At 42.1% G+C, this 8,798-nt stretch overlaps 1 protein-coding gene across 1 annotated transcript in view; it reads right to left on the bottom strand.

Moving 5' to 3' along the window:
- Positions 1–6,708: 6,708 nt before the first annotated feature.
- Positions 6,709–8,798, bottom strand: part of fam53b (family with sequence similarity 53 member B) — a 38,079-nt gene continuing 35,989 nt past the window's right edge. Inside the window, exon 5 of the mRNA XM_026915619.3 lies at positions 6,709–7,788. Coding sequence (XP_026771420.3) covers positions 7,519–7,788 — 270 coding nt within the window. The 3' untranslated portion in view covers positions 6,709–7,518. The remainder of the gene's footprint in view (positions 7,789–8,798) is intronic.

Raw genomic sequence — 8,798 nt, 5'->3', positions numbered from 1 at the left:
ATGTCTTAAAGGAAATAAGCTTACACTACTTGCAAAAAATTAGGGCACTAATATGTATCTATGTTCCCTCCATCTCTAATTTTCATTTCTACCTTCCATCAGGATGATCCCCAAACCCGAGGAAGAACTTTGTGTCGTTTTTATCCAGAAAATCAAAGTTACTTTTATACTGCTGTGAAAGTCAAGCAGATGGTGCGTGGGCGATGAGACAGAGCATCAGTACGATAGCGAGCGCTGCAGGAAGGTTAAACGCAGTCGCAATAAGCGCAGTCGCAACCCTGAGACAATAACGCAGCTCTGTTTTGCGGTGATCTGTGGTCTGAATGTCACAGTGTGTGACGCAGCGCTGAAAATGCTACATTATCATTTCAGCTATGCTATAGACTGACATGACACCACCACACGCCCACTACACAGACCTCCGGCGTAGAGGAAAGCAGTGTGTGTGTGGGAGAGACAGAGATATAAAGAGTGTCAGGTTACACCCTCGAGAGCACTTGTTCTCCGCAGAGTTCCCCAAACCACAGCGCTTAAAGGACTAATAGTCTCACAGCTTAACAGGCTACATTCTGACAGTTGCTTCTTGACACAATGCTAATACCCTACATACCTAGCAAGTAATAAAACACAAACTCTTTTCCAAAAATACAGTGATGAGAAAAAGAAAGTACACCTCTTTCAGTTCTATGGTTTTATATATCCAGATCTAATAAAACGTCATCTGGTCCTCATCCGGCCCTAAACTTAGTAGTAGATCTAACATGAGGGAACAAACAGCATATAAATTCTACTGTGTCATTATTTATTTAGCAAACAAGTAGAAATTGACACCTTCTAGCTACTCTAGCTAGCTCCTTCTAGCTACTAATTTGGTCTCAGATACTTTTCAAATGTACCTTGCCCATATTCACATCAATGCTAAAATGTAGTCAGTAATGTTACGATATTCTCGTAATGATATCTCAGAGGGGTGGACGGACAACCCGAAGACCTAATGCCTTCACCTAGCGCAAAAATCAGCCCATATTGTATAAGCCATGTGTAAACATATACGTACACCCTCACTGCTTCCACATCAATTAATGAGGTAATTTGCAGCCAGGAGCAATGATCTCAGAGTTGCTCCATATCAGTCTGGGAAGGAATTTCAAATCCAACACTCTATATTGAGAAGGATTCTTAAGAAATGGAGAATGTTTAAGAATGCTTCCTCTGGAGTGAACGTCCCAGCAAATTCATGCCAAGGTCAAACCTTTTGATGATCAGAGAAACTCCAAAGAACCCAAGAGGGATCTCCAGGCTTAAGTTAATATCCTAAGTGTTGATGTTTATGACACTATTATGAGAAAAAGACTTAACAAGTATGGCTTTTATGGTCACCATAAGAGAACGCCTCTTTTCCAAGGTTTGCAATGTTACATCTAAAGAAACCTCAACTTTTATGGAACAATGTCCTTTGGACAGATGAGACAAAAGTGCAGATGTTTTGTCATCATGCACAGCCCCATGTTTAGTGAAAGCTAAATGCAGCATATCACCGCAAACACCTCATGCCTAGTGTCAAGCATGGTGGTGCAGCGGTGATGATTTGGGTGTGTTTTGCAGCCACAGGTCCAGGGCATCTTACACTCATTGTGGCAACCATGAACTCTTTATTGTACCAAAGCACTCTGTAGGCAAATATCAGGCCATCTGTCCAGCAGATAAAAGTACAGCTGAATGTCAGGTTGTGCACAAGAGAAGCCCCATGCTGAAGGTCTGGGTTGAAAAAGCCTGTGGTTGGATGGCTGGATGGAAGAAGCCCCAGGCTGGATGTCAGGATCAAAGACCCTCAGGCAGGACGGCTAGACAGAAGAAGCCTCAGGTTGTACCTGTGGCTTGACAAAGCCCCAAGCTGGACGGCTGGCTCAAAAATGGCCCAGGCAGGGTGTCTGAATGGTTGAAGCCCCAGAATGGACATCATGGATGATGGGATGGAAGAAGCTGAAGCCTGAATGGAAGAAGCCCCTTGAAGTACCTCTTGACTTGAAGTACCTCAGGCAGGAGAGCAGGATGGAAGAAGCACAAGGATGGATGGCTGAATGGAAGAAGCCCTAAGCCGAAAGTCTGGATCGAAGAGCCAAAGGTTGGATGATGGGACGGAAGAAGCCCCAGGCTAGATGACGGAATGAAAGAAGCTTTAGACTGGATGGCTGAATACAAGAAGCCCCAGGATGGTCATGTGGATAGAAGAAGCTCCACAAAGGACAGTGGAATGGAAGAAGCGCCAGTCTAGACATCTGGATCTAAGAATCATTAAAGGAAACATTGTGTACATTTGGTTTTTCACTGTACTGTTTCTTTAACTGGCCAGACAAAGTATGTGTGTGTGTGTGTGTGTGTGAGGGTCTTTATTTCCCCCACTCCTCTGAGTAGGGAGAAAGTCATCTGTAAGTGATTCAGGACACAGCCTCCCACACTCTGCTATCCCACTCCGTCAAGAATATCCTGCTTTAATCAGCACTTTGGTAAAATGAAAAATAGACTAATTATTTTGTGATCTTTATCTCACCTTGTGTTTCATTTTACTTCATGCTCAAAAATCAGTTTTACAACATATTCAACATGTCCACAAGGACAGATTTGAAAGCCTAAGCTGGATGAAAAAAGAGAGAGGCTAGAGAAACCCCAGAATAGACATCACAAGCCCCAGTCTGGATGGTAGGCTCCCCAGGCTCGATTAACTGGATTCTGATTCCATCAGACTTGATGGAAATGGCCCCAGGTTGGACATTAGAAGCCCAAGACTAGACAGAACATTCCCCAGGCTGGATATTGGTAGCTCTAGGCTCGATGGAATGGCTGGATGGCCCAAGACTGGATGGGACAAGCCCCAGGTTGGATGTCAGAAGCCCCAGGCTGGATTGGAGAGGCACTAGACTGGACGAAGGAAGCCTCCACCTAGAATTCAGAAGACCCAGGCTGGACATTGTAAGCCCCACACTGGATGGAAGATGCTCAAAGTTGGATGGAAGAGGCCCCCAGCTGGACATCAAAAGCCCCGGCTGGACATTAGAAGCCTCAGCCTGGATGTCAGATTCATCAGCCTGGAAGGAATAGGCCCAAGACTGGATGGAGGAAGCCCCAGATTGGACATTAGAAGCCCCAGGTTAGCTAGGTATGTTATGCCGCTACTGTTGAGAGATGACGTTAACGTTAGCTAATCTACAGGTTAATTTTAGCACAGCACTGCGCTTGGATAGCTAACCTAGCCAAACTGTTATGCTTAACTCTAAATACTGTTTTATGTTGAGTAGTATTTCATGCTAATGAAGAAAAAAAATGATTAGCTAAACAAATTTGGTTTAAGCTCCGCCCTTGTTCACCCAGGAACAGCTGTAACTCGGACCCCCGCCTCTTGAATGCAGATGAGAGAACGTTAATAATAAGATTGTTCATTTTGAACATCACAGTGTATCAGATGACTGATGACACACCAGTCAGGGACTTGGATCAGGAAGTACAAATTCCTGCAGGTTTTAAAGCAACGTTTCACAAACCTTTCATAAAATATTCAGTTTTCCACAAACATGCAGTGTAAACAGGCTGAGAGACCACGGTGGGTCTGTTCACTTCCTAAACACACACACACACACACACACACACACACACACACACACACAGAGAGAGAGAGAGAGGGAGAGAGGGAGAGAGAGAGAGAGAGAGAGAGAGAGGAGTGTATAGAGCAGCTGAAGAGTTTAGAGGCCTGTTTGCATATTTGCTCCTGCTGACCGAGTTCACCGGCTTTATAAAGGCTCTTTGTGCAGAGCAAGAGTGTGTGTGTGTGTGTGTGTGTGTGCATGTGTGTGTGCGCAAGTGTGTGTGAGAGAGTGTGTGTGTGTGTGTGTGTGTGTGTGTGTGTGTGTGTGTGTGTGGGAGCAGCCATGTTGTCTAGGAACTGGGCAGCACATGAGAAAGATCCCAATGGGTCAGGTTACATCGAAATCCTTGAGCTAGCTCAAAGGGAGGTCCTCCATACCAACACACACACACACACACACACACACACACACAGTTTTCTCCCTTAACCTAGTGCCCAAGGACACACTCCCACAGTGTGTAAGACACAGACATTAGGACTGAATAAGTCAGTTTTAAACATTTATATTATTAACGTATCATATGTTACATTACAGCTGCACCTCCGCTTCATCACACTGCCCTGTCGTTGATTATTTTCTTATAGCAGCACAACACGGAGCGTTTTATTCCTTATTTAAGATGTTTCCTGTCACCTCAGATGTATTAAATCCATATCTTTAGTATCTCTCATTTTAAAAATAAATAAATGAAAGCGGCAGGTGGCTAACACTAGCCTGATCATGTCATTTACAATTCGGGGCGATGTAACACTTTTTTTAAATTTATAAAATGTAATTAGATTAATTACGAGCTTTAATGACCCACAGACATCCTGTATATAAAACATCCCTAATACACAACTAAAAGCAACCTACATACTGTGCGTCCTTATATATCCCATAATCCTGTGCGTCAGCCGGACTGTAACTCTGGTTACAAAAGTAAAGACAGAGAGAAAGTTTGTGTAATTGTTTTTTTTTTTCCACTTAAGATTGTGTAGTAATAATATTCGCTCGGTGTTAAATAGACCATTGAGTTTAACAGATCGTTGGCGTATCTTAGCAACGTTGTGACGTATCGCTGATTTTAAAAGAGGTCTTGCGCTGCCTTCTAAAGCAAGAGAGCAGGATATCAAACCAGCTGCCTTTTATTACAGACAAATTTCCAGTTGACATTTTGTCCAAGTCCTGATCCACGCTACAGGAAAATCAGTTTAGGGGCTCGCGAAAGTTGTCCCGATTTCTGAACAATTATCGTGGAGTGTGAAGCGTTCAGCGTGCGATCTTACGCTCTCCGATCCACACACAGTCCAGTCACGAAATCATCAGTATTCAAATATTTACGTTCTATATTTTCACGACTCAACCTGTGATGTGGTGGTCGTCCGCCATGTTTGTTTTTTACTGTAAATTCTATTTGTTGACGGGAAATCCCAGGTCCCCAGGAGCTTAACGTTAAAGTGTGTTTTCTTCTGGAAAAATCTTACGTAAAGAAAAATCCACCCTGAACTCGCATATTAAACTTTTTTAATTAACATGATCTTCAGCAGGGTGCAAAAGCATTACATAATGAACTTCTAAGTCAGTTTTCGTTATTTTTTTTTTTTAATAAACGTCTTTCGTCGACATGTTGCTCTACTTTCACTTTGGCTAACAGTTTCCTGCCATTCGGCTACTTGCTGATAAAAGCGCAGAAGGATTCATGCTGCATTCGTGACCGAGGAGGAAGTTTCCGGAAAGATCTGTTTGAACGGCTCTCTAACTCGTAATTCCTACTCTGAGTTTTTCGAGAGCTACGGCTCCTCAGAGTTGCGATTGCGTGACGGCGCTTCAAGATGGCGGCTTTCATAGCGCAAAGTAAGAACAAGACATAACAGCAATATTTTAAGGTTTTTAAGCCGTCTTTAGTGATTTCAAATATGAACAGAAACTCGAAAATTGAAATGTTAATTAGTTTTCTGCAAGATTTCTTGATCAAACTGCTCTTTCGTGTAAATTTCAGCGCTATTAACAGTGAATCATCACATCCACTTTAAAAATAAATTACGCACAGAAAACCAGTTTTTAGACGAGATGAGTTTTTAGATAAGGAAAGGACACAGCCCTTAAAGGTGCAATAGCCAACTTTTTAAATTTCTGACTTGTACGAATAACCTGGACGTTACGTAAAACATGATGTAATATAAAGGTTTTAGGCGTGGCTTCAGCACAAGTGTATTTAGTGGCTGAGAAAATCCGTTTGGAAAACTTGGGTAGATCCTGGTGGGCGGAGCTTTGTGAACATCGGTAGAAAATGTTAAAAAATAAATAAATAAAAAATTCAAATGTCGACTCCACCTTCTTAACTGTTAGAAACCTAATCTTACCTATTGCACCTTTAATGCTTCATCTTTACCTAAAGAGAGTGATGCAGCGGAGCTTTTGTCCTTTAGTTCATGTTAATACTTTCATCAACATCGTCTCGCTTGTCACTCTGTAGATCGCTAACTAGCTGAGCCGAGACTCTGCCACCGTTCGGCACAACTGCTTCGTAGAGCTGCACGGCATTCTGGGACTTTGGGTCCAGCGTTTGCATCAATTTCGGGATTTCTGCGTCACATGACATCACTGATAAATGGCGAGTGAGAAAAGAAGCTCTTGCTCTTTTTGTTTTTAGGAGTTAAACTTGGCACCGAAACTTGAATGTTATCCCTTAGGTCCGAGTTAAACGTTTTTTTCTCTCCTATTAAACACCAATGTAACTGCGCTAGCAATAACAGTGACCCCCCTTATATGACATCCGCTAACTTCTCACATGAATAACAAAAAAAAAATAAAATAAAGTACAGAGCAAAAAATATTCACTATTAACATTTAAGTGTTTCAGGGCGGAGTTTAACTTCATGGACCACTCTTGTGTCTTTAATTAGCTTTTAGAGTAATATTTTAAAAGATACACGCTAAGAGTACCACTAGGGTGACAAGCAAAGGTACCGTTTAGTACCCTTTTGAAATCGGAATTACGGGAATGAATAATGTGTTTTCACACTCACACACACACACACACACACACACACACACACACACACATACACAAGTCTGCAGCCAGTTTACAAACACACTTTAAACGCTGTTTATTCATATAGAAATAAGTACATTTTACGTTACACTTCGTAAAAAGAGGAATTAAACTCTATTAGCTTGAAATTATCATTCAACGTTATTAAAACCTGAAACCCTTTCCAAGCTTTTCACTGTGTGAGGTGTGTGTGTGTGTGTGTGTGTGTGTGAGAAAGATGTGTGTGTGTGTGTGAGGTGTGTGTAATGTGTGCATCAATGCCAGTGCAAGTTCAACAGTAAGTCCTCGTTTTTTTTTACGGCACTCGGCTCTCAGAACCTTCTTCTGTTTTTCCTTTCCGTCCTTCTTCGTGATGCCGTGTACTTTCGGATGAACGGAGTAAAAAAAAAAAAAAAAAAAAAAAAGAAAAAAAGAAAAGAATACATCCTTAAAAATATAGATTTATATTTTCCCCCGTTCACTCCTCATTCAGCACAGACAGGCAGGTCGGACTCTGAGAACGTACGCCGTCGTTTCATACTTCCTTTAGAGAAGAAGAAGAAGAAGAAGAAGGAATAAAAAGCTACAATATCTGCAACAGAGCGCGAGCAGAACCCCGATATCCCAGAATCCACTCTGTTTTTTTTTTTTTTTTTTTCGAGATTCAACCTGAGTCATCCTAACGTCCCACATTTCCGTTTGTGTGCGTCCGTTTCTCCTGAGTCCTATTTCATCCCCCACTTCAGCTCCCTCCCTGCTCCAAAAAGCACGAATCGCTACAGGATGTAGAGGAACGCGAGAACCGAGGGTGACGAGGACATAAAGACATCCTCCTCCTCCTCCAAAAAAAAAAAAAAAGTCTCAATTTCTCTCGATCTGCTCGATATCGAGTTCTCCGCCCAACACGTCCCTCCTCAACCCGCACAGCTCCGCCCACGGAGGCTCTCGCTCCTTCCCGCTGGTCCAGTCGCCGTCCGATTCGTCGATGACGGACGAGTCTTCTTTAGGGCTGAGGGGATACGCTTTCTCGCCCTGGTGGACGGGGCTGTCGAAAGTGGGCGGGGTCTGGCTTGATTGACAGCCGTCATCGCTGTTAAAGCGAGGGCAACTGAGGCTCTGGAAATTCTGTTTCTGTCGGGGGAAAAAAAAAAAACAACAATCATGAGTTTAACATCACGTATCAGTACGATCACGTTAATTACAAAATAGCTGCGTATCAGTACGATCACGTTAATTACAAAATAGCTGCAAGTCGACTGGAACGAACCGTTTCTGAATGAAACCTACGTCTAGTGTAATGAAGATAATCGACGCTGTTACGAGTTAAAGCATCGAATTCGCTTAAATTTTTTTTAGTGCACAAAAATTTGCATACGACTTTGCATATAATCTTGCGCAGGAAGTACACTCTCTGTGGAGTGGTACGATCCAAACATGGCAGGAATTGGAGTGCTGTTGTGGGAAAATAATCAACGACACGGTGATGTGATGAAGATAAAACTCTAACCGAAACAGGTTATTGCATCATAAAAAATAACAGCCAATCAGGTTCAGTATGCAAATGTAATCCATATACATAAAACAGCACTTAATGAGGAAAAGTGGGCGGGGCATGTAAGGATTGGGTGTTTTTATTTTTGAACATATTATTTAATATAGAAAAAAAAAAGCATTATGGTCTTCAAAGCAGGTTATTTGTTTACGAAATCGTTAAAAGTCAGATGGTTAGGGCAATTAAAAAAAAAAAAAAAAAAAAAAAAAAAAAAAAAAAAGACTGACGCCTACGTAATTTGTAACTAAAACCTTCACGAGAATGCTTTCACTGTTGCACATCTGTTACGGCACACAGGACTGACAGGAAAAGCCTGCTCGCTAAGCTCTACAGGTTTTCCGCTTTTGTTCCACCTGAGCGCTTTTATTTTAAGTAGATTCATTAAGCTGGTATTTTTATTTTTTTTTTTTAAAGGGATGGTGCTGTGAAAGATGATTTACAGCATTTCTTGATCAGCTTCAACACGTTCGGTTTCTGACGATCGTTCTTATTTCTTTCTCCTTCATCGCTAACAAGCAACAGATGTTGCTGGTTTGTCTCGGTAACACCATTCATACTTAACAGCACTATAAATCTGCTTTAGGCCACG

This window comes from Pangasianodon hypophthalmus, chromosome 12, assembly GCF_027358585.1.
Source record: "Pangasianodon hypophthalmus isolate fPanHyp1 chromosome 12, fPanHyp1.pri, whole genome shotgun sequence".
NCBI classification, from domain to species: domain Eukaryota; kingdom Metazoa; phylum Chordata; class Actinopteri; order Siluriformes; family Pangasiidae; genus Pangasianodon; species Pangasianodon hypophthalmus.
This window is presented reverse-complemented; position numbering and strand designations above follow the sequence as displayed.